This window comes from Paralichthys olivaceus, chromosome 5 (assembly GCF_024713975.1).
Source record: "Paralichthys olivaceus isolate ysfri-2021 chromosome 5, ASM2471397v2, whole genome shotgun sequence".
In the NCBI taxonomy this organism is placed as follows: Eukaryota; Metazoa; Chordata; class Actinopteri; order Pleuronectiformes; family Paralichthyidae; genus Paralichthys; species Paralichthys olivaceus.
The window spans coordinates 5,096,496-5,123,636 of NC_091097.1; the positions used below are offsets into that span (position 1 = coordinate 5,096,496).

General features: G+C 40.4%; 2 protein-coding genes across 3 annotated transcripts; both read left to right on the top strand.

Annotated features, from left to right (window-relative positions):
* The first annotated feature begins 11 nt into the window (after positions 1-11).
* Positions 12-4,311, top strand: sco1 (synthesis of cytochrome C oxidase 1). Of its 2 annotated transcripts, none has more exons than XM_020094577.2 (7): positions 12-323; positions 1,171-1,293; positions 1,654-1,744; positions 2,829-3,026; positions 3,115-3,207; positions 3,557-3,672; positions 3,806-4,311. In XM_020094577.2, exons 1-7 carry the CDS (start codon positions 177-179, stop codon positions 3,938-3,940), a joined length of 903 nt encoding a protein of 300 aa, XP_019950136.2. In that variant the 5' UTR covers positions 12-176; the 3' UTR covers positions 3,941-4,311. The 2 variants fall into 2 exon arrangements, with proteins under 2 accessions (XP_019950136.2, XP_069380841.1); XM_069524740.1 differs by having other exon boundaries at positions 61-323; positions 1,174-1,293.
* A 4,820-nt stretch (positions 4,312-9,131) lies between these two features.
* LOC109634112 (myosin-8-like) lies at positions 9,132-26,809 on the top strand. The gene is made up of 39 exons (XM_020094402.2): positions 9,132-9,290; positions 9,371-9,580; positions 9,661-9,804; positions 9,946-10,102; positions 10,747-10,774; positions 10,861-10,975; positions 11,088-11,180; positions 11,408-11,471; positions 11,584-11,682; positions 11,803-11,906; positions 12,902-13,040; positions 13,155-13,273; positions 13,373-13,522; positions 13,608-13,778; positions 14,182-14,488; positions 14,580-14,650; positions 15,326-15,413; positions 15,495-15,612; positions 15,701-15,824; positions 16,937-17,073; positions 17,619-17,874; positions 18,682-18,924; positions 19,013-19,189; positions 19,284-19,429; positions 19,858-19,948; positions 20,047-20,436; positions 20,521-20,647; positions 20,909-21,027; positions 21,487-21,683; positions 21,763-21,946; positions 22,050-22,215; positions 22,314-22,438; positions 22,524-22,832; positions 22,923-23,126; positions 23,891-24,016; positions 24,122-24,292; positions 24,375-24,479; positions 24,568-24,663; positions 24,746-26,809. The coding sequence occupies exons 2-39, from the start codon at positions 9,380-9,382 to the stop codon at positions 24,887-24,889; spliced, it is 5,805 nt and encodes a 1,934-aa protein (XP_019949961.2). The 5' UTR covers positions 9,132-9,290; positions 9,371-9,379; the 3' UTR covers positions 24,890-26,809.
* Positions 26,810-27,141: the final 332 nt, after the last annotated feature.

The window sequence follows — 27,141 nt, forward strand, 5'->3', positions numbered from 1 at the left end:
GACACCGATCTGAGATCAGCCCTCTGAGTATAACATCGATCCTGTTCCTCCATCGGCAGAGTGAATAACTGACCTGAGAACAGCGGTGGAGCGGGCCGTGTTTCCCTTCACTCGTCACGTTGTGTAAACGAGTGACCGCTTCCTTGTGTCAGCCGCGGTCCAGTCAGGGTGCGAACATGGCGCAGTGTGTCTTATACCACAGGTTGTTTCCCAGCAGCGTTAACGTCCTCCGGACATGTTCCTTCAGATTCACACACGGCGTCTCACGGAGACCGGGCGGACTCGAACACGCGCTGTCACCGCGGAGAGAGCCCCGCTTCCCGGTAGGTCACAGCTAGCCACCGGTGTCACCCGCTACACCAAACTCCATTCAGAAACCAGCTACTTTAACGTGCGCATTATAGAACCAGTTTTAAACACTGGTGTCAGTCTGTTTTAAACTGACTGTGGAAATATTACGAAATATGACAAAACCATTCTTCTTGGTAGGATGCAGTGTGGATGTAACACCACAGCAAACTCCATATAGAAAATGGTGAATTTATCACAGAGCTGGACGATATGGTCAAAAGCTATATGAAGATACAAGTGTTCATTGTCAGTCAGTGTCTACAATTATCACCATAAAGGTCTCATTATTATTTATTGGAAGTTTAAAGCTCCTGAGTGAAAGTCTTGGTTTTCAACTCTTGTTCATGAGCAGAGAAAAACAATCAGCACATTTTATTGATCTGAGGCAGATGCTTTTTAATGTATACCTCCACACTGTGCTCCTGTAAATCCACAGTATATCTGTATATATTCAACCTCTTGTATTTTGCAGTTGATGCAAATTATATTCTGATAATAACTGATATTGTTGTACTGCCCCGTCCTTGTGTAGCGGAGAGTTAATTGACTCATGTCTCCACATTTTGACTCTCACAATTTCACATGGAACAGTTCTTACAGTTTCCTGTGTGAAGTACGAGCAGACACTCTGTCTTCGATTCTAAATAATTCAGCAGAGGTCTCATTACCCATCTGTCTTTCCGTGAAACAGCACCACCTTACACTGGTGAATGTTGGGCCTAATGTCAAACTGCTGTGGACATATTAAAGCTTTGGTATTGTGATTTATGGTCTGACCTCTAACCACGTGTCTTTATTTTTCTTGTATTTCCTCATCAGCAGGTGAACATGAGTCACTGGCACACCTGCAGAACAACACAGCGGCTGAATGAACACTGCACAAGAACGTTTTCCTCTCTGCCTCCACCACCACCATCAGGGGCTGAGCCCAAGACGTCCGGAGTAAGTGACTATAGTTTAGTTAAAGCTTATAAATTCATACCAATGTTTCACAGCTACTTATTTATGTACTTGTGTTATTAACGATCAAGTAGTGAGTTTATTTGGGAGGGTCTGATTGTGAATTCACATGTTTTAAAATAGTTTGGAAGAGTCACAGCAGTTATACAGTTGCACAAACTTTCTCTCTGACCGCAGTCATAATCTTTACAGTTTGGTTCCTCAAGTTAAATAAGCTTATAATGATTCTCTTATAACAAGCATCAAAGTTTGTTTAGACGATTGAATCTGTGAATTTCAGAGAGAAAAATAACAAAGTACAAATACACTCAAGCAGTTGTCGTGTTTTTTCTCTTTGTAAAGCCAGTGACATGGAAATCTTTAGCAATAACATTTGCTATCGGAGGCGCTCTGCTCGGAGGGATGAAATATTTCAAAAAGGAAAAGGAAGAGCGTGAGTATCTTTAACTACTTTCAGACATGCACTGAAGTCTGGACATTTCTTTTTTAATTTTCTGGACCAGCTGTAAGTGAGAACGCAAATGTCAGAGTGAGTTACTCATGACATTTTCTGAAACGTGTCCTGCCAGCCTCCTGGTAAAATGTCTGGTAATTATCAGAGTGAGCCCATGTGAGAACACAGCAGGGAAATGTCCAGAAGGTTTGTGAGCGGGGGACTGTGTTGATGACGTTTTTTAACGCAAAACTGGAGGAACACAAATATGTCAGGATGAAAAAGAGAAGCCATACACTTAGAAGAAGTTGATGGTCCACAAGACAATAACTGTGTCTCAATTCCATCCATCAGCTTCATTTGAAAACCGATTATGTCACAGCAGCGCGATTAGACTGTTTTTCTGGTCAACCTATCCCACGACTTATTGCACTTAATTGACAAGCAGTTGTTCAAAGAGATAATGGCAGCAATTCATTTTTAAATCTAACTATCGGCTTCAACTCAACTGGAAAACGGCACACAGCGTTTTTAATTAATCAAAGAACTTTCTCGTCAATAGCTCTGTTACTAGGCTACGGCTATAAGAGCGGGAGATGCTGGTGCACGATAAAAAGACCAGACTGTCACTTTGGTCCAGCCAACGTGGTCGTAGACCGTGTCCTCTAAAGGATGTGGCTCCTGAATTGAGACACAGATTCAAAAGCTTTTGACGATAATGGCTGAAGTCGTTGTCAAAGTGCTGTAAACAAACTTATTGTGATTTCCACAGCATGATTTTGACAATAAGACCCACCTCCTATCAAGGCCTCACCCCTCACCTAAATGTTCCCGACATTTTTTTGCTGTTGTGAATACATCCGACCTGGACAGTCTCCTGCTACATTCTTCATATGTGAAAGACAAACACAGGAAAATGGCTGAAATCTGCTTTAGTGGGAAGTGTTCTGTGCTCAGTAAGGTCAAGTTGAAATGCAATTCAAGATGATGAATTTGTGTCATCTCTGAATCAAGTTTAGGTTTTTTTGTGTTAAATACTGAGATTGTAAGTCAACACTCTTAATTTAACTGTGAATCTCTGCAGTGATTGAAAAAGAGAGGAACAAGTCTATAGGAAGACCGGCGCTCGGCGGTCCGTTCTCGCTCACTGACCACAACAACAAGCCCGTCAAGAGCGAGGACTTCCTGGGCCAGTGGGTCCTCATCTACTTTGGGTTTACTCACTGCCCGGACATCTGCCCGGATGAATTGGAGAAAATGGTGGAGGTTGTGGATGAAATAGGTAATAGAAGCAGCTTTCATCACAGACCGTTTAGACACAGCAGGAAGTTCATTTACCAAACATCCTGTTTGTGCTTGGCTTCCCACAGATAAAATAAAGTCTCTTCCAAACCTGACACCTCTAGTCATCACCATCGATCCAGAGAGAGACACACCAGAGGCCATGGCTGCGTACGTGAAAGGTAAAGAAACTGCACCTCAGTCATAGTTTCCTCTAGGATTTCTTTTTAGCAGTTGGGGCAAGCTGACCTTTTCTAATCACTCACACATAGATTTGATCTTTATATTAACCTTATGAAATAATATTTATCTTCCTGGATATGTGGGGTGTATATTAACTATATTAAGTTAAAAGGAGCACAACACTGTTTTTCAGGTTGTAAAACCACTATTCAGTTATTTAGTAGTTTTCTGGATATTAAAATCTATTTTTTTTTTATCTTGTCTGATTTAGAAGCACAGATTAATCCTCAGTTCACCTCAATAATAAATAACTTAGTTTTACTTATCATGTGTAATCCTACTTTTCAGAGTTTTCTCCGAAGCTGATTGGCCTGACGGGGACAACAGCTGAGATTGAGCAGGTTTCCAGAGCTTACAGAGTGTATTACAGTCAGGGACCAAAGGACGAAGACAATGACTACATAGTGAGTTAAAACTGTCTCTGCTGTTACTCTCACCACATGTCTTTATAATGGAAGGATAACGTAGGACAATACATTCAGGATTTTGCCCATTAAGATAAGTATCTGTCTGAATTCCACCTCTTGTTGTCTTTAGGTTGATCACACCATCATCATGTACCTCGTGGGGCCAGACGGCGAGTTTGAGGAGTATTTTGGACAGAACAAGAGAAGTGCTGAGATCACCAGCTCGATAGCGGCGCATATGAGAAAGCACAAGAAGGAGAAGTGAGCGGCAGCCTGTAAAAGCCCATCACAGACTGACACATTGTCCTCAGGTGCTTCTGTGTAATCTGGTCGACTTAAATCATCATTATTTATTTTGGATACGCTATTATACGAAGTTAATGTGTCTGCAGAAACATTCCTTGCAATGGGTGAAGACAGATCTGAGGTCTGCTGCTGTGCTATTCTTCTCCATTATTGTCAATAATACACTTCACACTCCTGCTCATTCAAAAGACTGCACTTCCTGCGTGAGAGAAATGAATTCTTGCGCTCCTCTATATCTCTGATTTCTGATGCAGATGAACCTGAAGACAAATGTGAAACAGTAAACAGTTGTTTTTGTGACAATTCAGAATACAACACTTTTTTTGGGAATTGTTTTATTTGTTCTTCACAGGAATTAAGTGTTTAAATGTGAACTAAAAACTTTAATTTGTTCTCACTTCATCCTAGATGATCAAGACTAAATTACATCCTGCATCAGTTTTGAAAACCTGTTCATACCTGGCATCAACATATGGATCAACTGGTTTGATCATAAGCTCAAAGTACAGGGTTTTTTAGTTTATTGTTGATCTATGGATATGTTTATGTGTTGATCCAGAAAGGACAAGAATAAGGACAGAAATATATAATAGACTGAGGATATTTAACTATAGTGTCCAGCAGAGAGCACTGATAAGTTCATTTTTACACTACTCATGGGGCCGGTCACACTTTCCTTGTTTGACCCGGACCTTTAGACTTTTCAGTTTAGTCCAAACCCAAAAACCAGGTGTGAAAGGTGCCTCAGAACATGGTCCAGAACAACGGCCAAACTTTAATCTGACCCAAAGAGGTGGTCTGGTTCCAGATCAAACTAAACTGGGCTTTGGTTTATTTGCAGGGTGAAAACATTTTTTTTGTGATAGTTGAGACAGCATTAAACATCGGAAGAAGAAAAGGAAGCGTGGATAAGTGAACCTGAAGTTGGTCATGCCGGTAGTAAAGCCATGATTACAGTGGCAACAAAATGAACTTGTTCATTAATTATCTCCATTCAAACAGAAAGACTACTACCCCCCTTCTACAAACCAATCAATGTCAAGTATAAGTAGAAGCAGCCACATAAGGACATAACATATGTACGTCATACAACATTCTGTAGTACGCTCCCTCAATTACAGTGGGAATGTAAAGATACATGATGGACATTTAAAGAATTCATAGGAATCCAATAATTAGGTAGTCACAAATGGCTATCTTTGCTATCATTATCTTGTCATTAATATTAATGTAATCTATGTCAGTGATGACCTCAAACATTTCAGTCTTAACAAAGTTTTTTTTTTCCATTTCAACAGATGCTCTTATCTCAGAAGATTAGTGTAGAGATTGCTTCTACCCAAATAAAAATAACTACATACAGCTTGTAAAGACTGAGGTCACTGTGATGAATAATTACTTTCAGATAAAGTTTCTCTGCAGATTGATTACGTCATTAGAAGCCTCACGCTCTGCTGAAAGATACTAATGATTTCCAGTGATAGTCTCATTCAACATCCCTCCCTATGCACACGTTTCCATATGTTTCACAGACAGGGAGGAGGTACTAAGTTCACATTCAGAATAAAAGCATACAGTATATTCAGACCTGAACTTAACCACCAGCCAGTGCTGCTTTATTAATATCGTCTGTGGCTGCACACCTGTCGTGTTCCTCCTTTAGAAATGGGATTAGAAAAGCAAACACAGCAGTCGTTTGGCTCTCCGCAGCCAGACACCACACTCATTCCTGGGGGAGAGAGGCCTGCCCCTTCACTTGGAGTGCTCAGAATGGAACTAATTGATTTCTGGATTGATAATTTATTTTAAAATCCTCTGCAGTGGCGCCCCTGAGCCTTAATTTCCCAGAATATCACTAAAACCGGTGGAAAAGATCTTTGCATTACCGGGTTTCATTAGTGATTGTTACTGTGGTGGATACCCCCCCCCCCCCCCCCAACATACTACTTTTAAACATTAAAAACCTTCTGAATTCAGATTCTTCTTGACTAAATAATCGTAAGAAAGCCAAATTCCATCCATTTTACCACCTGCATAGGTCCACAATGAAATGCCATTTGATTTGCATTAATAATAATAATACATTTTATTTATATTGTACATTTCAAAACAATTACAAGGTGCTTTATGAGTTAATAAGAAATTGAAGGAAAATGATATGGAACAGTTAAAATGATTGAATGATCGAAACAAATGAAAGCAATTTGAATCGTGTCCAGATAAGGGATGAGCTGCTCACAGCTAGAAAACATTTTCTGTCTGGCAAATTTAATTGATGCATCTTTTTGCAGATCAATCTCCTCTTAATGACTCCTAATGACACTGATACACGATCTAGGTTTTAAAAAATGGTCATCATCATCTAACACTACTTCTGAAATGTTTTGGCAGCATGCCAAGCTTGTAATGACTGATACAGATAATAATAACTCACTGTATAGAATATTGTTTACATATTGATCTCCATACACTCTTCTGTAGGAAAGACAATAGCTACTGCCTCTGTCTAGGGGTAATTCTCTACTTCAATAATGGGTGAGAGTAATACACATATCTGTTGTTCTTGAAATAGGTTTTTAAATTTCATTCAGTATGCTCTTGATAAGTCTAATCCTGCAGAAACCCTGACCTGGATCGGGGCAGTTTGTCTGCTTCCTCCCCTCTAAGCTCTGTTGTTTTGCCCCCAGCGTTGTCTTGGGTGGATACTCTTGGCCACAGTTGTGCTGAAAGATAAACTGTCGCTCCAGGCTCAGGTCATGGGCATTTGTATTTCACTGCCTTCATCCTTCCCTCGGTTCTGACCACTGTTAGAATGGCATCACCCAGGTGAAGAGCAGTGCCTGGCGTTGACCCGACAGTGTTTGGATTTCTGCCCTAAGGGGTTTTCTGTTTCTTTCTCATCAGATCAGAGAATTGTTTGCTCTGTGCCTTCTGAGTCCTTTAAAGTCAGTTTGGCAGCCTCGGAGCGAGCCACCATGTGCCTTATCACTCAGAGCAGCCTCCCTCTTCCATCACTCTGCCACCTGATTGATGGAGAGCTGCTGAGATGGTGTCCAAAGTTCGTTCTAAAGAACTTTGATATTCACTTGTACACCTAAACTGCAACAATAGAGGCAGCAAAGAACCAAAGTGCATTTGGACTGACAGTGTGATCCGTTGAGGCAGCTGTTTTCTGTCTTTTTGTCCATTCGTCTTGTGTGTGGTTTGCAGTAGCGTTTGCCGTGAACCAGGTCCTTGTCTTTCCCGTTGACCCTCTAATCCTGTACAGATGCACCCGTCGTCAGATCTATTTTCCACCGGGGTGAAGCATCGGTCTCTCCCCCGGCACACCCAGCTGATGGGGATTTTCTCCCTGCCTCTTCTCTTTCTTGTCCTGTGACCCCTCAATTCACATCCTCTGGCCTCAGCACAGTCAAAGTTCCACATGCACATTTGCTGCTGTGTCGAGACGTGACAGAGGGGTCGGTGAACTCTAAGTCCCCCGCGCTGGTCAGCCTGCCCGGGCCGTGCTCGTCTACCCAGAGCCAATTATAATCGCAGCTGTTGCCAGACCTTCAAGTGACTTTAAGAGTCTATTAAATCAGCAATTAGACTGTCTGTGATACACTGCCAGATGAAATGCTCGATTCATACAGCTCTGTTTGCCCGTTGACCACCATGTGGTTTCCTCTGAGGGGAACGAATAGCAGAAGTGAAGATCTCAGCTTCAATCTAGAACTGTCTGTGTTGAAAATAAGGTAATATTAAGTGTACTAAAGTAAATGATGCTTGATTTCTTCAGTTGGTTGAGGCTGCTTTCAAAAGTGCAACAACAAACCACGGGGCTGTACGACTAGACACAGTGACAAAGGATAAAACTAAATATTTATTCGGTGATTTGAGTTTGAGTTGTTTTTTAATACCCTATTGCTTGTGAATCATCTAAATTGAATTTATGTTGTTATGCACAGTATGTTGGAATGACAATCAAATCTTGAATTGAACTAAATAAGTGCCAGCCCATCATTAATTATAAAGACCAGTTTTACTAATAATAATCTGATTCACATTTGTGATGAAACACACAGTTTTAATATTTTATAGTGGTTTGACTCTTGAGAATTTTTTTTTTGGGGGGGTACTCTTGTGATGTTTTGGGGGATGATATTTATGATGTGCAATTGATAAAATAAAAACAACAAAAAAGGATCTGGTGAAGTTAAATGTGTTTTCATAAGGGGATTGTTGGGCCTGAGTGGAGATATGAATATTTTATTACCTCACTGGACATTTTTTTATTTTATTTTATTTAATTTTATTGTTTTTCAGCAAGTGTTCAAATCAGTTTACATGTTCTGGCCTTCTGTTAATGGGCTACTGTAATTGTGTCTTTATCTAACAGGGACAATACATTGTTATTGACAAAATGATTCTCTAAATGTGTCTAATTAATCAAAACGGACAAAAAATCAAACTAAAGAAAAAAGGTGAATCAAATGCAGTTAAGCCCACGGAGCCGGGTTCAAATGCATGTCACAACTAAACAGTAGACATCACATAGAAAGATTTACGACCAAATACAAAAGGCATCAAACACAAAAAAACACATAAAGTTGTAACTAAGGCTCCACGCGAAAGAAATGTTCAAATCAAAGGTGCGTTTAGTGGAGACTAAACAGACAATGATATTAAATATGAACCAAGAACATACTGTATTATCATGATGAATACCACATGAAACTTCTTTAATAGAAGAGGGCTGACAGAGGCCGGCCCCCTCTGGAATGTGCTAAATGTTGCCCGTCAACCTCCGGCTGCTCCCAACACAAACCCAAACAGTCGTGTGTGATCAGCTCGGCCTTCCAGACAGCCAATGCCAGAATTTAGGTGCTGGCCTAACAGTCGTAATCTTCCCTGATCCCAGAAAATGAGGCCCGCCGTGTCGGGACTGTAAGCCCCCTAAGCTGTCGTCCTTAGCATTCATTGCTTTTTAATGGGCAGTCTGAAACATCACAATTGAAACCGTTTAAAAGTGACACAATACAGCTATACATAGAAGGTTTGAAATACAAAATGGACATACCCGACTTTTCCAAGGTGGCGTGGAAGCCAACTCCAAATATAGGAGGAGAAGCAGCGATGGAAAAGGGCTGACCAACGCTTATAAAAAGCTGTCAACGTCTCGTTAGGGTGAGGGATGTCTGTAGTATACTGTCGCAACAATTAACAACAGTGTAGAGTGGGGAGGCTGATTTAAAGGCTCTTAAACATTTGTTAAACCTTGTGGGATACAAGCATCTCGAGTTTTCTCTCTGGTCTGCAGAACTCAGGTAACTTTGGTGCGACCAATTCTTTTGTATCCTGACCAATTATCTGGTTACCAAGTTTTCACGACATTTCTTTGCCGCAGCCGGACAAAATGAATGATGCCGAGATGGAAATATTTGGGGTGGCGGCAGCGTACCTAAGAAAACCAGAAAGGGAGAGGATCGCAGCTCAAAACATGCCGTTCGACGCGAAGACAGCCGTCTTTGTGCCTGACCCGAAGCAGGAGTACGTGAAGGGAAAAATCAAAAGTCATGACGGTTCTGACGTCACTGTGGAGACTCAAGATGGAAAGGTGAGAAACTTCCCACATCCTGTTGTTTTCTTGTCTCGGCAATTTCTGCTCATCACTGGACCTTTGAATCCATAATGCAGGTGGTCAAAGTGCACCTGGACGACATTCGGCCAATGAACCCTCCTAAATTTGATAAGCTCGAAGACATGGCCCTGCTGACTCATCTCCATGAACCGGCCGTGCTGTTTAACCTCAAGGAGCGCTACGCTGCCTGGATGATCTATGTAAGAACAGCAAATAGAACATGAGTTCTCTCTCTAAAACCTTTCAAAAACAAATCAGAGCATCTACATGAAAGACATCTTTACATCCAAAAATTGTATAGCTTTTATTTCAATGTTTTTTGGTGTCCTGTCTCCTCACAGACTTATTCTGGCCTCTTCTGTGTGACCGTGAACCCGTACAAGTGGCTTCCAGTCTACAACCCTGAGGTGGTGGCCGGCTACCGTGGGAAGAAACGCCAAGAGGCCCCGCCACACATTTTCTCCATCTCTGACAACGCTTACCAGTACATGCTCACAGGTCAGTGTCATCGTTATACGACTTAATGTATCTGACTGACTTCAGCTGGTTCAGTTTTGTGCACAGTTTTGTGCACACATTTGAGTTGTTAATGGCTTGTTGATATAATTGTTATAAAGAAGTACTTTTATACTATTGATGAACTTTGTTTGAATACAACTTAAAAGGCCCTGAAATCATTATAGTTCTCAGTTACCTTTGTGGAATCAGTCTTACATGAACACACTATTTTCTGCCAAAATAAAAGAATAATAACTTTGGGTTGTCTATATCTGAGCTTGAGCATGTATGTATGTACCTTCATGTCATTTTTCCCAAATAAATGGTAGAATAACAAAAAGTGATTACAAAAAATGCATGCTGATTTTGAAGTAAAATTTACTCAAATTAGTGCAAATTGTCTTTAACTGAAGAAAAAGTAAACAAAAAAAGACTTCAATTGGTAATACACAACTTTCTAACTTTAATTTGAACACACTTAAAATATTTGTATGTTACCATCTGTAGTTGACACAATTTAATTTTTTCAGTGTAAGTAAAAGAACCAAGATACTAATATATGCATGTGACTAAAGTAAATCTAATTAAAAGTTCATAATACATAAAAATCCCTTTATGTAACCAAATTTCTTTCCTCCCCTCAGATCGAGAGAACCAGTCCATCCTGATCACGTGAGTACGACTTGATGTGCTGTCTCACATGCATATTTCCTGACGTTGATTCCCGTCATTCATTTTGAGTCCTGCACTTTGTTCAGTGGAGAATCTGGTGCCGGGAAGACGGTCAACACAAAACGCGTCATTCAGTATTTTGCAACAATTGCATCATTTGGAGACTCAAGCAAGAAAGAGCAAGTTGCCGGCAAAATGCAGGTTCTGTATTTTTTTCAGATAATTTAATAAGAGACAATCAGAAATAACCTTTTTTAAATGAATCTTTATATATACACACACATATATATAATATATAATGTTTCTTTCTCAGGGGACTCTGGAAGATCAAATCATCCAGGCGAACCCTCTGTTGGAAGCTTTCGGGAATGCCAAGACTGTGAGAAATGACAACTCCTCACGATTTGTGAGTTTAAATTGGTTTTGTACAAAGTGGCCATTTTCGAACATTCTTTCTATTTTTTTTTTTAAACCTGTTCATTTGTCATCATGAGAAAACAACCTTTCTATACTGATTTTCTAATTTGAGATAACTATGTTCCTGGCTGTTCATGGGTTCCAAATGTTTTAATTGTAGCCTTTGACTTATCATAAGTCAGATGTCAGACTTTGATAATAATAATTTTTTTCCAGGGAAAGTTCATTCGCATCCACTTTGGAACAAAGGGGAAACTGGCATCAGCTGACATTGAAACTTGTAAGTATATTCCAAGTATGATAATATTCCACACACTGTACATACAGTAGCAGTGCTGCTATTCTACAGTCAGCAATATATTGTATCACTTAATGTTTATATTTATCTTTAGACCTTTTGGAAAAATCCAGGGTGACGTTTCAGCTTCCGGCAGAGAGAAGTTATCACATCTTCTATCAGATCATGTCAAACAAGAAGCCTGATTTAATTGGTGAGTATACTTTGAACTTGTTGTGAATTTGTTAAAACTGGAAATGGCCCAGCGCTAATACAGTTACTGCAGCGGCTGACCTTGCACAGAATTATTGATACTGTCTGTTTGGGATTTCAGAGATGCTGCTGATAACCACCAATCCATACGACTTTCCATTCATCAGCCAGGGTGAAATCACTGTGCTGAGCATCAATGACACCGAGGAGCTGATGGCCACAGATGTGAGTGAATGTGAATCACACTGGACATAAAAATATTGAAATAAGAATTAAGTATTACATATTAGGTTGAAAGCATTAAATTAATATCTTTCCAATGTGATTTATATTATCTGATGCAAATGTATGAAGAATCCTACAGAATGCTTGATGTTGATGCAGTGAACTGTGAATTAGAATTAGAAAAGCCGATTTTGTTTGATGATTTGTTTGGAATCATTGGACATATTGAAGTTTTCAAACTGAAATTATCTTGGTTTTCAAACAATCACAAAAAACAACAATATGGGAAAATATTTAAACAACCAAAATTCATTTTAATGTATTTAAATAGAACATTATGACACAAGCCATTCAAAGTGCTTTACAGAGTGATGTAACAGTAGAGATTAGGTTTGAACATAACAAAGGACAAAATGCACAAAGTGATTTAAGATTTAAGACTCTTTCACTCCTGCCTTGTTTGTTCTGGGCCATCAGACTTTTCGGTTTTAGGTTCCTCAGACTATCTGACCACAATTTTGTCCAATCAAAAGAGGGGATCTCAGTCCAGAATAAACTGGTTTGGTTTGGTTTACTATGTAAAAACATCTTTTTTTTTTTGATAACTCAGACTATTGGACCAATTACAGGAAGTCGAGACATCATTAAACAATAGAAAAAGAAAAAGACTAGGATGCGGCTTGCAGGATTCCTTGCAGTCTTCACCTCAGATGATTTAATGTTTAAACCATGAGGGTGTTCGTTGTGATGGTAGCAATATCATAATGATACTACAGTGGTACCACATAGGTGATGACAACAAGATATATATATATGTCACAATATTCTTTAGTCTGCTCCCTCAATTACAATGTACAACTAACCAAACACAAATAATATAACAAAGACAAAGCTTGCTTCAGACTTTCAGGTGTGAAAAAACATTTGTATTGTGAGCACAAAATAAGCCTCACAGTTCCAATGACAATAGCTCAACACCTGCGTCTGTTTCACAGAGAGCCATTGACATCTTGGGCTTTAACATGGAGGAAAAGTTAGGCATCTACAAACTGACCGGGGCCGTGATGCACAACGGGAACATGAAGTTTAAGCAAAAGCAGCGAGAGGAGCAGGCTGAGCCCGATGGCACAGAGGGTGACAACACTGAGCTCTTACAGCAACCTGACATTTAACATAGATTCATTCTTTATATCATTGTTTTCTAATCTTAAGCCCTGCAGTGACCTCTATATGATATCTATCCTGCAGTGGCGGATAAGGTTGCCTACCTCATGGGTCTGAACTCTGCTGATTTGCTGAAAGCGCTGTGTTACCCTCGAGTCAAGGTTGGGAATGAGTATGTCACCAAGGGGCAGACTCCACAGCAGGTATAGTTTGGTTCTACATCTGAAAACGTGTCTGATTGTCTCACGTCTGATTGGAAAAGTAAATTCAGAGATTACCAGAGAGAATATTTTGGATTACAGGTGAACAATGCCATGGGAGCTCTGTCTAAGGCCGTGTATGAGAAACTCTTTCTGTGGATGGTCACAAGGATCAACCAGCAGCTGGACACCAAACTACCAAGGCAGCATTTTATTGGGGTCCTGGACATCGCAGGGTTCGAGATATTCGAGGTACACAGGATTCACACATCCATTGAATAGATCTTTCTGAAATCATCTGTTTATTTATTCAGTGATTTCCTGTTGTTTAATTCAGATGAACAGTCTGGAGCAGCTGTGCATCAACTTCACCAACGAGAAGCTGCAACAGTTTTTCAACCACCACATGTTTGTGCTGGAACAAGAGGAATACAAAAAGGAAGGGATCGCGTGGGAGTTCATTGACTTTGGAATGGACTTGGCAGCCTGTATTGAGCTCATTGAGAAGGTGCACTCCCCTTAATCTAAATACAACTAGAGTGTCACTCACTAGAGCGCATATGTCTGACAAGCTCCAAAACGTCCCTTAAATTCAGTCAAGCTGCACAGAGTGTCAAAAACTTAAAAGGTATCAGTCTGTTAAATGTCATCCATGAATTATTCTCTGAGAAATTAAGGAAAATGTTCAAGAAAGAAAAGATCTGTTTTGTGATCCTGATCCACACCAAAATGTAATGGGTCCTTTTCTGACCATACCCCATTCTTCTACCAAGTTTTGTGGTAATTAGTCCAGAAGTTTTTGCATAATCTTAATGACAATCAAACCAACCAACAAACGCCTCATTGGCGGAGGTACATTTATTTTAAGTAGGTGATTCTGTCCCAATGCTAAACATCTCTCTGTCCTGCAGCCGATGGGGATTTTCTCTATTCTTGAAGAGGAGTGCATGTTTCCAAAGGCGACAGACAGCTCCTTCAAGAACAAGATGTACGACCAACACCTTGGGAAGAACAGCATCCTGCAGAAGCCCAAGCCCTCCAAAGGAAAGGCAGAGGCCCATTTCTCACTGATGCACTACGCCGGCACTGTAGACTACAACATCAGCGGCTGGCTGGAGAAAAACAAAGACCCGCTCAATGACACCGTGGTGCAGCTTTACCAAAAAGCTTCCCTCAAACTGCTCTCCCAGCTTTTTGCCACATATTCATCTGTTGACGGTCAGTTCATATTTAATGACAGATATCAGGTTTTACAGTGATATTCAAACTTTATTATATCAGTTGAAGTTCTTCTCTTATGTTTCTGTAGGTGCCGATGGAAGTAAGAAAAGTTTCAAGAAAAAGGGCTCTTCTTTCCAGACAGTGTCTGCTCTGTTCAGGGTAATACTCAGTAATCTTAATATAAAGGAGTTACACTGATAATATGCATCTTTGGTAGTGGTGGTTCTAGTGCTTAGCAGACATAGACTGAGCCAAGGATTCTGGAAAGTAAGAAAACCCCAAAAATGGATCATTTCATCCATTTTATTTTTGTTAATGTTTTTTTTTTTTATTTCTATAAAAGGACAGTCCTGGGTATATATATATATCTTTTTGTGTTTTTAAAAATGTACCATGTACAACTTTAAACTATTAAATGTAGACTCTTCTACAGGTCCCCAAATGTATTGTAAGAAATGCTTTTACTAGGGAATATACTCAGCATAAAGGCTGTAAACAAGTTGGGCCTGGCTTTTTATTCAGAATGAGGGTATTATGCTTTAGTTTGTATACAAATGAAACAATTTAAATGTGATTTGTGAATTAGCTGTAGAGGTTTTATTACCTTCAGACCAGGGACTGGAAAAATATTAATATCCCAGTTACGGTCACTGCCATCTTACTGTGGAGGTGTCATTTGGACCCAGTGTCTGGATGGTGGTGATCAATGTCTCGATACACCTGTTTAATATACAGAGGAGATTAGGATCAATCTTCTCATCTTTGCCAAGAAAGTGATAAGCATGTTCCCCAAAATGTCCAAATGAAGATAACATGAGCTTTTATCTCCTGCAGGAAAATCTGAACAAACTGATGGCCAACCTCAGGTCGACTCATCCACACTTTGTAAGATGCATCATCCCAAATGAGACCAAGATACCAGGTAAAACAAATAAAATAAAAATAAAACCTCAAAACCTCGCAGTGTGAAGTTACCCTGAGAGGAAGTGCTTTCTTCATGCAGGGTCGATGGATCACCATCTGGTCCTGCACCAGCTGCGGTGTAACGGTGTGCTGGAAGGTATCCGCATCTGCAGGAAGGGATTCCCCAGCAGGATCCTCTATGGAGATTTCAGGCAGAGGTAACACAACTCACTTTGTGTCTGCAGAACAAACAGAGGAGATGCTCTCAGGTGTGAGGCTGAACTTGTCGATCTGACTGTGTGGCAGATACAGGATCCTGAACGCCAGCGCCATCCCTGAGGGTCAGTTTATCGACAGCAAGAAGGCGTCAGAGAAACTGCTCTCTTCCATCGACGTGGACCACGCCCAGTACAGATTTGGATACACAAAGGTTTTTGGGGTTTTTTAAACCGTGGCAATGCTTTAATTTCCAGTTCATTTTCTAGAAACTGATGTTAATTACTAAGATATTTCAATGAAAGGCTTAGACTTTAAAAGGGAAATGAAGAAGTATGAATTGCTGCAGTTGTTGAATACCCACTCATAGTTCATGAAAAAGTGTCAGTATCCTGCTGAGTTTCCTAGAAAGACTAACAAATGCTCTTAATTTGGATCGGTTGTGACTTTGAGCTGCCATTCGCTATAGATCTGCTCAGTAATCTGTAAAGATTCATCCAATTTAGGTTTATTCTGAAAACTGGATCCACGTTTATACATGTATAAAACACCCTTCATTCTATAACATTTTAGCAGCTCATCAGTTACACTTGCAAATATATATCGACTTAATTTTCACAAACCGTTCTTTGTCTTTTTAGAAAACTGAAATGCATTTTTATGAAGCATTTTTTTTTCTACCTACTTCACCAGTTTTCTCTATAGACTGTAAATAAAGATGATCGACATGACAGCTGCTCAAATTATCTATCCCCTGGTGGCTGGTTGCAGTATGTAAACCACACCTCCACCATGTTAGCGGATGGAAAATGGCCCAAACTAATCAATAGAGTAGTAAAATAATAAAATAGTAGAAGATGATTTCTGTCATTTAAGGTAGTTCTTATAACACTGATGAAGTGTTCATGTTTCTGAAAAGGAGACTAGAGAGATTCGAGCTCATACCTCCACCAAACACTCCCCTAAATGTAGCAGCGCCACATTTCACACCCTCAAAAATATCAGTCTCCATAATATATTGGATTTTTTTCATCAAGATTCATGATCTATTCTCTGGGAAATTGGTGAAAATATCAAAAAAGTCCACATCTCACAATGTTAGAGAAAGTGATAAAACAAATTCTGTATCTGCCCCTTTGTGCCCAAATGAAAAGATTTATTTCTTGAATTGTTTGTCAGTTAGTCTGATCTTTAGTGAAGCCTTTTAGTTTCCCATCAAGTAGGCTACTGTACACCCAAATAATGTCTAAATTTGGTTCTGAGCAGTCTACAATGTCTTTCTGCCCCAGGTAAGTTCAGATGCACTGAAATGTAATATCTTCCCAGGTGTTTTTCAAAGCCGGCCTTCTGGGTCTTCTGGAGGAGATGAGGGACGAGCGTCTGGCTGTTCTGATGACTCGGATCCAGGCTGTGTCCAGAGGTTACGTCACCAGGCTGCGGCTCAAGGACATGATGAAGAAAAGGTCTTGGCCAATTTTTAAATATAAAGAAATGAATTATTTAGAACAAACATACATCTGTCAGCACCTCTCCACAAGACCCACCGGCCCCTTCACCTGTGCATAATTATGAAGAATGTTGATGTAGAGTGATTTAAAAGTGGCATTGAAGTCCAAAACAGGTCACATGGCTGTTCAGACTGAGGTTGCATTTAAAAAATCTGATCTGTATCTGATTTAGAGTCATATATGAAAGTGACCCAAATCTGATTTGAATAGATTGGTTTCCATGTGATTTGTGCTGTTCACACAGTCATTTAACAATCAGATCACATAGAGGGGAAATCAGATTTACTTGGGCCCACTGTGTTAACATAGTCTTTCTCTGCAGTAAAGTTTCTCAAGGAGACACATCTCGAAATCTTTTCTTTCTCATTTTTTATCCACATCTAACTAAGCCACCAAAGTTTGTTTTTCCTTACCTCTCCGAATGTAAGAAATTAGACAGTGACTGCATTGGCTGAAAACAACCTGGGAAATATCATAAAGTTGTTCTTCTTTTTCAACAGAGAGTCCATTTTCATCATCCAGTACAACATCCGCTCATTCATGAATGTGAAGAACTGGCCTTGGATGAGACTCTTCTTCAAGATAAAGCCGCTGCTTCGATGTGCCGAGGCGGAGAAGGAGATGCAGACTATGAAAGAGGAGTTTGCACGACTCAAAGAGGAGCTCGCGAAGTCTGAGGCCAGGAGGAAGGAGCTGGAGGAGAAGATGGTCATGCTCGTCCAGGAGAAAAATGACCTTTACCTTCAAATCCAGGCCGTATGTAAACTACTGAAGAGAACATAACGTCCTGTTGGTGTTGATTTATCTCTCTCAGATTAAGAGATCAGCAGGAAAAAGCTCCTTTTCAATAATTCATAAAGTTAAACATCAATAATAAGGTTAGATAAAAGGAGACAGAATAAGAACACTCGTCAAATTGAAATCTAACTGAAATACAAACAGAGAAAACAGATTAAACCAAAATCTAAATGATTTTAATGGTAAAACATATTAAAAAACAAATGTATGAATTAAAGTTATTTGTATAATAAGTTGTGTTTCTGCATGTCTGTATCATAGACTGCATATAAATATGGACAACATGACAGCTTCCTAAAAGTGAAGCCAAAGCATCTCCATCGCCCCCTAGTGGCTGACTGCAGTACATGTCAATTTATAAGTGATTTTAAGTGGATATTTGATGATGTAAAACAAGGATGAAATGAGACTGACTCATGATTGTTAAAACGCATGTATCAGGGGGACCTTAAAACCATGGCTGTATGTATTTGACAATACATATTGACATTGTAATTAAAGTGGTTAATGATCCAAACCAAACAAGTATAAATATAAAAGAATTCCAGATTTACAAAATAAAAAAAGTATGAATAAAAAAATGAAGTGACAAAATTTTGTATATGTCAGTTGCAAGATTACATAACAATGGACCTAATTAAATGAAGTAATAATAAACTGACAAGATGAGAAAGCTTGAAAAAAAACCCACAAGATGAATAACTATTGTCTTGAGTTGAAGACTCCTCCTACACTGTAATGAACCATTGTGTCCCTGCACTTTAGGAGAGGGAGAACCTGTGTGATGCTGAGGAGAGGTGTGAAGGCTTGATAAAAAGCAAGATACACCTGGAGGCCAAAGTTAAGGAGTTCTCCGAGAGGATGGAGGAGGAGGAGGAGATCAACGGCGAAATCACTGCGAAGAAGAGGAAGCTGGAGGACGAGTGCTCAGAGCTCAAAAGAGACATAGACGACCTGGAACTCACCATCGCCAAAGTGGAGAAGGAGAAGTACGCAACTGAAAACAAGGTGAGCCGTGTCAAATCTTTTCAACTCAAGGTGTTTGTGTCCAGTGAGCTAACACGCTAACTCAAATTAATACAAATTCTTTCCGCAGGTGAAGAATTTGGTGGAAGAGTTGACAACGTTGGAGGAAAATCTCTTGAAGTCGTCAAAAGAGATGAAAGCTTTGCAGGAGGTGCACCAGCAGACGCTGGACGACCTCCAGGCTGAGGAGGACAAAGCAAACACTCTGGTGAAGACAAAGCTCAAGCTGGAGCAGCAGGTCGATGATGTAAGTGTTGAAAGGACAGAGTCATTCTTCAGCGGCTGCCGTTTGCATCATGTCCCTGGTTTGGTTTCCTGGTTGACGTGAGTGTCTCTTGCAGCTGGAGGGCTCTCTGGAGCAGGAAAAGAAGCTGCGTGCAGACTTAGAGAGATGCAGGAGAAAACTGGAGGGAGATCTGAAGCTGTCCCAGGAAACCATCATGGACCTGGAGAACGAAAGACAGGAGATGGAAGAGAGGCTGAAAAAGTATTTTTTGTTTTTGTGAATTCGAGGCCATTAAACACAAAATAGATATTTTCAAGGCCGAGCACCTTATTGTTGTGTGACCACTTTAATGGAGGCATTACAGGTTAGCTAAAAAAACCCCTGCCTCATTCACACAGAGCACATCCACTGTGTAACGCTGGTCAGTTATCTTGTTGTTCCAAGTGCAAAGAACAAGTGTGGACGCTCAGCAGCTGACATTTAAATGAACTATCTCATAATAATTTAAATATTTTCCATACTTTGCTGCTTTTGTCTCCTGCTGCTGAAATCACAATGTTACTGTGAATTTAATGATAAATCTGCCCCCATTATCACTGGTGACAGCATATGTGTGAAAATAACAAGAGTAACTAAAGGGGTCTGAGGAGTGTTGTCTGTACTGATACCAGAAATTAATCTCTTTCCAGAAAAGACTTTGAAATCTGCAGCTTACAATGCAAAATTGATGATGAGCAAGCCCTCGGCACACAGCTACAAAAGAAGATTAAAGAACTTCAGGTATGATTTATAACAGTGCTGCCATATTTTAACACAGTTTCTGTAACATTGCAAGAAAACCATCCTCTTTTGTACGTGTTGATGTAATTTCCCTGCAGGCGCGCACTGAGGAACTGGAAGAGGAAATCGAGGCCGAGCGCTCAACTCGCGCCAAAGTGGAGAAGCAGAGGTCGGATCTGTCCAGAGAGCTGGAGGAGATCATTGAGCGGCTGGAGGAGGCCGGAGGAGCCACCGCCGCCCAGGCCGAGCTGAACAAGAAGCGCGACTCCGAGTTTCACAGACTGCGTCGTGACCTGGAAGAGTCCACCCTGCAGCACGAGTCCGTCGCTGCAACTCTGCGCAAGAAGCAGGCGGACAGCGTGGCCGAGCTCAGCGACCAGATAGACAACCTGCAGAGAGTGAAGCAGAAACTGGAGAAGGAGAAAAGTGAGCTGAAGATGGAGATCGATGACATGGCGAGCAACGTGGAGAGCATTCTGAAAAACAAGGTAATAGACTTCCTGCAGGGAGGCACTGTGCACGTGTGTTTATGTTTTCACAGAGCTTCCTGTGACCTGTGCTCCATATTTCAGGCCAACCTGGAGAAACTGTGCAGGAGCTTTGAAGACCAGATGAATGAACACAAGACCAAAGCAGATGAAGCCCAGAGATCTCTGAGTGACTTCACCATGCTCAGTGCTCGTCTACAGACTGAAAACGGTAGAAATCTGATCATAAAAACACGAGGAAAAAATACAGAAGAACATTTACACATCACTCTACATCACTCTACCATCTCTCTCCATATTTGCATGTCTATGAGCCCTTTGTGTGTGTGTGGGATTGTGGGTTAAAAAAAAAGCTGCACGTAAAAAAATGAGTGTAAAAAGAATTTTCCCCTTGAGGGATCAATTATGTATCTCTTCTTCTTCTTCTTAAGATGAACAGAAACATCAGTTTGTTTTCTTAATTCATGATTAGGTGATCTCACACGTCTGCTGGAAGAGAAAGAGATGACTCTGTCGCAGCTGAGCAGAGTGAAAACTGTGGGGAGCCAACAAATCGAAGAGTTAAAGAGACTTTTGGATGAAGAAATTAAGGTGTGAAACAAACAATAAAGCAGGTTATTACAATCATAACAAGGATTTACATCCTAAGTATGGCTAAATTGTTTTTTTGGCTTGATGGCTTCATCTGTGGATCTTTCTATTGATGACTTGTTTGTTCAACAATATATAAGAAAATAGTGAAAAATGTCCGCCATGATTTTAGAGGCCAAGGTAACATCCAGTTTTCAAAATATTAAGGTAGATGATTGATTGAATAATTGTTTGACTACATAGTTGCACTAGCAGCAAAAAATCAAGCCTGGTTCCCTTTTGATATTTTGTACCAAATGATATACTAATGGATTGACGGACTGAAAAACTTGATTTCGTTGAATATTTTAAATTTTGCGTTTGTTAAATCCATGTTTACTAACAAGTCGTCCTTACATTTTTTACATCTTAACTAAGGCTGTTTACACCATGTATATTTCTATGTTTTGCTTTCATCAGGCAAAAAACACCTTGGCTCACAGTTTGCATTCCTCCCGTCACGACTGCGAGCTGCTGAGAGAGCAGTACGAGGAAGAGCAGGAGGCGAAAGCTGAGCTGCAGCGCTACCTGTCCAAGGCCAACAGCGACGTGGCTCAGTGGAGAACCAAATACGAGACAGACGCCATCCAACGCACAGAAGAGCTGGAGGAGGCAAAGTAAGAGCTGTCTGACGCATTTTGAAGTCAGTGTTAATCGGTTTCTTGTGCTTCAGCGTAATTTGTCTTTTGTTGAAAGGAAGAGGTTGGCCCAGCGGCTGCAGGAGTCTGAGGAGATGACAGAGGCAGCAAATGTCAAATGCGCATCACTGGAGAAGACAAAGCAGCGTCTGCAGGCCGAGGTCGAGGATCTCGTGGTCGAGCTTGAAAGGTCAAATGCAGCCAACGCCACTTTGGACAAGAAACAGAGAAACTTTGACAAGGTGTTTCTTTGTTTTTTTTCCTGTTATCTCTCTCCAGGAATATTTCCTAATTTGCACCATGTTCAAGCCTCATGCTTTTTTTTTTTTTACCTTCTCCTGTTAGGTTCTGGCTGAATGGAAACAGAAATATGAGGAGAGTCAGTCAGATCTGGAAGTTTCCCAGAGAGAGTCAAGAGTTCTGAGCACAGATCTCTTCAAGATGAAAAACTCATATGAAGAAGCTCTGGATCACCTGGAAACCATAAAAAGAGAGAATAAAAACCTTCAGCGTAAGAAAACAAATCATTTGTTTTGTTCATTGTTGGTTTTTGAGAAGCTGGTGACTGTATTTTTTCTACAACAAATATGTTGCTCTTTACATTTTTAGAGGAGATCACAGATATCACAGAGCAAGTTGGACAATCTGCAAAAACCATCCATGAGCTGGAGAAAGTTGCAAAACAAACTGAACAGGAGAAGAGAGACACCCAAGCAGCTCTGGAGGAAGTTGAGGTTTGTACAATGTCCGCATAAGACAATAAACCTCCAATATCAAAACAATAACCACAGACCAAAGTATTTATGTCTCTCCATGTAGTCTTCCCTGGAGCATGAAGAGGCAAAAATCCTTCATCTTCAACTGGAGCTGAACCAGATCAAGTCAGAAGTGACCAGAAAGGTGGCGGAGAAGGACGAAGAAATTGACCAGCTCAAGAGGAATTACCAGAGGACCGTGGACACTCTGCAGAGCACGCTGGACGCTGAGATGCGCAGCAGAAATGATGCCATCCGCGTGAAGAAGAAGATCGAGTCAGATCTGAATGAGATGGAGATCCAGCTGGGTCACGCCAACCGACAGGCGGCCGAGGCCAACAAACAACTGAGGAACCTTCAGACTCAGCTGAAGGTGTGTGAATGTGCTGAGGAAGAAAAAAAATATATACTATGCTGATGTTTGACTTTTGAATCCTCACACTCTTCCTATCTGTCATTTCAGGACACTCAGGTCCACCTGGACGAAGCCCTCCACTGTCAGGAGGACCTAAAGGAGCAACTTGCCATTATAGAACGACGCAACAATCTGGTGATGGCAGAGAACGAGGAGATCCGGGCGGCACTGGAGCAATCTGAGAGATGTCGTAAACTGGCCGAGCAGGAGCTGATCGACACCAGTGAGAGGATTCAGCTGCTAAACTCTCAGGTTAGGAGACAATATTCAAGACGTGCAGGAGACGACAGGGCCCTTCTGCACTGGAGAATCCATCACAGTGCCAGTGCACTCCTGCAGTCAAACAACCTCCCCTCTCACACCTTCTGTCTAGTAAAGTTAGACGCTGTCTACATAGGTGATGACAACACGACGTACGTATGTCATACAACATTCTTTAGCCTGCTCCATAAATTACAACTTGAAACCAAAACTAACCACATCAAATATTCAAAAATCTGGTGTGAAAGTTAGATACACTGCAGAATACACTCTGCTGTGTTTATTAATGACATGGACGATCTGTCATTTGAAAAAACACATCTCATACATCTCATATTTCTTCATTTTTCACCATGACAATAGTCAGTGTTCGTTTTTATTTCCTTTTAAGTGCAGCTGTTGTTCAGTGTCATCAAGTCAACACCTGCCCGTCAAAACAACCGACCTGATCTCATCCTGTCATCCCTACTTTGTCTTAAAATTCAGGGTTCAGATTTTTTAAACGTTTGCAGTTGGAAATGCACTTGTGAATTTGGCTTTTAGAAAATCAGGATTCACACACCATGAGCTTCTTTAGATTTCTGGATAAGATGTTTACAGTTGTAAAAGCATACATGGTATAGTACATCATAAGTGAGATACTAATATGTGTGTAAGGCAACTTTGAACTTCTAGTATTTATATATATTATATATTTGTTGACGTACTCATCTACTTCAAATTTATATGAACATGTCATATATTGAATTGACCAGAACACCAGCCTCCTAAATGCTAAAAAGAAGATGGAGTCTGATTTAGCTCAGCTGCAGTCAGAGATGGAGGACGCTGTCCAGGAGGCGAGGAATGCAGATGAAAAGGCCAAAAAAGCCATCACGGATGTGAGTCTCCCCCGCAATCCTGTTTATCGCCATTTAAATTAGTAACCACTGGACCTTGAGGTTGTGTAGATTAAATTTCACTGTGAGTTCCCGTTTGGCACGCAGGCTGCCATGATGGTGGAGGAGCTGAAGAAAGAGCAGGACACCAGCGCTCATCTGGAGAGGATGAAGAAGAACCTGGAGGGGACAGTGAAAGACCTGCAGCAGCGGCTGGATGAGGCCGAGCAGATGGCTCTGAAGGGAGGGAAGAAGGAGCTTCAGAAACTGGAAAAGAGGGTAGGAATGAAACCCCGGAGGTCAAAAAACATTCAATAGAAAAAAGGAATCAAAGGTGATTCAGTCTAAGTGTATTTTTAAGGTTCATGAGCTGGAAAATGAGCTGGAGGCAGAACAGAAACGCAGCAGCGAGGCTATGAAAGGTTTGCGGAAATATGAGAGAAAAATCAAAGAGCTCACTTATCAGGTAAGATTTATATCCCATTATAAAACTAAATGATTCGTAAGGTGAAAACCAATAATGCAATATGTGACGTGACTTACTTTTTATTTAGGGTGAAGAGGAAAAGAAGAATGTGGCGAGACTCCAGGATTTGGTCAACAACCTGCAGCTGAAAGTGAAAACATATAAGAGGCAGAGTGAGGAGGCGGTGAGTAAACGTACATAGATACTGTGTGAGGTGTTGGCATGACGCGCACCTTAAAACAAGATTTCTGTTTTCTCTAACACAGGAGGAACAAACCAGCGTCCACTTGGCCAAGTTTCGGAAGGTCCAACACGACCTGGAGGAGGCCGAGGAGCGAGCTGACACTGCAGAATCTCAGCTGAACAAGATGCGAGTCAAGAGCCGAGACATCGCTGGAAAAGGGGAGTAGAGATTAGTATTTCTGGAAATGTTTTTTTTTTCTTAACTTCTATTAGAGCTCCACCTTTAAAAGGACATTTAACTGAAACCTAAATTGATCTGGAACAGAAGTGAGAGAACAGACAACAACAATTAACACTAATAACAACACACCAAAATCACATGATGTATATATACATATATATACACAAGGTTTCACGGAACATAAAATGAAGATGAATGCATAAAACCATTTAACAAGTGTTTAACACGCTCAACTGAAGATGAGAATCTGCTCATTAATACTGCAGCCGCTCACTAATTATTCAACTGTAAAAAATACTTTAGCTTCAACTCACATCTTCAGCTAAAAATCAAGACGGAAAGCGCAGCAGGACTAAAACAGTAAAAGAGCGGCCTGCAGGTTGAAATGGACGTCAAGCAAATCCACCTTTAACCCCCTGTCAGCGGTGCAGTTATCAGCAGCAGCTGGTATGTTGATGACATTTGTAGAAATCCCTGTGAAGCAGGGTTAGAGTTACTGCGGTGAACATGTGACTTTCAGCGGGAGAGGATTACGTACAAGTGCTGAAGGTAACCCCCCCCCCGAGAAAAGAGGTCAGGACAAAGAGGAGGAAGAAGAGGACTCAAGGAGCTGACAGGTTGTTGTCTAACACGCTGGTACAACAAACTTCACTCATTCATTTGTTCATAATAATAACTTTAATTATATTTCACCTTTCATAACAGCCATTACAAAGGGCTTCACAGAGAGGACAAATAAAGATACCGTCCTGTCCACACTCATAAGGATGTCCACATGGTAAAAAGAATATGATATGAGACCATTTTCCTATCGTCTGATCATAAGCATTGATTGTAATGTAAAATCTCCTTGTGAGAGAGCCTGTAAACACACACTCTGCCTCGCTGCTGTGTATGAGGAGATGCTGTGATGAATTTTCAAGATGACAAGCTGCTGTTCACACTTGCTTCCGCCCATTGCTCCAGCTAATATGATGGGAGCTCAGGTTACAGGCGCTCTTGTATGCTTATTCTAAATGTGGTCAACATGTGTTTCCTATGGCTTTGATGTTTGACACTCTCTTAAGCATAGAGCGCATGGGACACTGTTATGCATTAACTTGTAAACAATCCAAAATACTCATTGTTTGAATGGCAACACAGTTTCTGTTCAAAACCAGCAAAGATATAGTAAATTAACACATACCTTGGTTATTCAATTTAGTCTTTGTCCAAAAACATTAAAATCTTCTCTCTAATATCAACGATAGTGTTTCTATACATTATTGTTTCTTCACGTGCCTGTTTAATTGTAGGTGTGCCACAGGGCTTGATTCTCGGCCCATTTCTACTCTTTTACAAACTAAGCCATATTACTTGTCTATTTTATGTATCTTGTTTTGCTATCAATACACCACCATGTCTCTGAGTAATCTCTATAAGTATAGCTTTTAAAATATCACTTCTCTTTCTGACCAAAAATGGTGATTACTGGATATGGAATAAATGGTCAGTTGAAATTAATTCTGAGTATATTTGTGTTTTCTGTGTTTTTCTGTTAGAAAATATATGTATATATAAATATATACATGTATGTTATAGTATGCTGGTATTCATATGAACATATAGCAGAGATTGTGAGGATTTGGGGGATATATATAAATAACATGACAACAACTCGTTGTCACTCTGAATGGACGAATGGACATGATTTGCTTTGTTCCTGCAGGTGTCATAGAGCCTGGGTAGTTACGTATGTGTCTGGTTGTAAAAGTTGTTTTTAATGACGACTTTACAATAATGTCATTATTGTAAACATGCATAGATTGTTAGAGTTTGAGATTTAAATTATTTATTGTTAATTTTATTTTCACCTTAACAGACTGGATGGCTCTTTGTGTGTTGCAAAATAAAAACTTAAAGACCACTTCCTGTAAGAAATGATCTGTCTTTTGAATTTGCTGAAGCAGAAAGTTTGTCATTTTCTCATGACACGTTCCAACATCACTTTGACATTGTGCCGACATTTGTCCTGAGTTTAAACCAGTTAATCCAAGCAAAGGAGCCTTGGAGGTGAACAGGCAGGTGGTGTTCAAGTCCAGGATAAACATGAAGGTCATGATGCTTTATGAAAACACTGAGTTACATATGGTTATAGTTTATAGCCATAAATACACTTAACAACACTTAATGTCGCTAAATCAGCATTATGACAGTAAATATGTTGATGAGATGATTCATCATACATTGAACATGAAG

What these genes read in the sequence shown, in the direction of transcription:
- sco1 (XM_020094577.2), top strand. Translation starts at nt 177, where the DNA reads ATGGCGCAGTGTGTCTTATACCACAGGTTGTTTCCCAGCAGCGTTAAC. An exon ending in CATGGCTGCGTACGTGAAAG is followed by an intron (nt 3,208 to 3,556) that starts GTAAAGAAACTG and finishes CCTACTTTTCAG; the next exon opens with AGTTTTCTCCGAAGCTGATT. An exon ending in ACGAAGACAATGACTACATA is followed by an intron (nt 3,673 to 3,805) that starts GTGAGTTAAAAC and finishes TGTTGTCTTTAG; the next exon opens with GTTGATCACACCATCATCAT.
- LOC109634112 (XM_020094402.2), top strand. Translation starts at nt 9,380, where the DNA reads ATGAATGATGCCGAGATGGAAATATTTGGGGTGGCGGCAGCGTACCTA. An exon ending in TTTACCTTCAAATCCAGGCC is followed by an intron (nt 17,875 to 18,681) that starts GTATGTAAACTA and finishes CCTGCACTTTAG; the next exon opens with GAGAGGGAGAACCTGTGTGA. An exon ending in AGAGAATAAAAACCTTCAGC is followed by an intron (nt 22,216 to 22,313) that starts GTAAGAAAACAA and finishes TTACATTTTTAG; the next exon opens with AGGAGATCACAGATATCACA.